Genomic DNA, 309 nt, shown 5'->3' with positions numbered 1-309 from the left:
ATGTCAGTAATCTTGGTGCACGCTTTCCAGTGGGTGCACGCTCGCTGGTGGGTGCACGCTCGCTGGTGGGTGCATGCTTTTTCTTGCACGCTTGTTGGTGGGTGCACACAGCTGGGGGCTGCCTGCCAGTGGGTGCACCCCCCCCTTCGATCCCCCCCGCTCCGCTCCGTAGCCCCCGCCGCCGCTCCCCCACGGGGGTTTGGTCCCCGGGGCAGTGGGGGCACACGGAACGGAGTGTGCAAATGTGTGTGTGGGGGGGCTGCATGCACCGATACGGCCGTGCACCGGGAGGAGGGGGGGGGGGGGGGG

The 309-nt window shown here is 68.9% G+C and overlaps 1 protein-coding gene across 1 annotated transcript in view; it reads left to right on the top strand.

Moving 5' to 3' along the window:
- Positions 1-309, top strand: part of NDUFA13 (NADH dehydrogenase (ubiquinone) 1 alpha subcomplex, 13) — a 1,643-nt gene continuing 1,334 nt past the window's right edge. The window contains exon 1 of the mRNA XM_010563304.1: positions 1-47. Within this exon, the coding sequence (XP_010561606.1) occupies positions 1-47 (47 nt within the window). The remainder of the gene's footprint in view (positions 48-309) is intronic.

This window comes from Haliaeetus leucocephalus, unplaced genomic scaffold (assembly GCF_000737465.1).
Source record: "Haliaeetus leucocephalus isolate CR32 unplaced genomic scaffold, Haliaeetus_leucocephalus-4.0 Scaffold164, whole genome shotgun sequence".
In the NCBI taxonomy this organism is placed as follows: domain Eukaryota; kingdom Metazoa; phylum Chordata; class Aves; order Accipitriformes; family Accipitridae; genus Haliaeetus; species Haliaeetus leucocephalus.
This window is presented reverse-complemented; position numbering and strand designations above follow the sequence as displayed.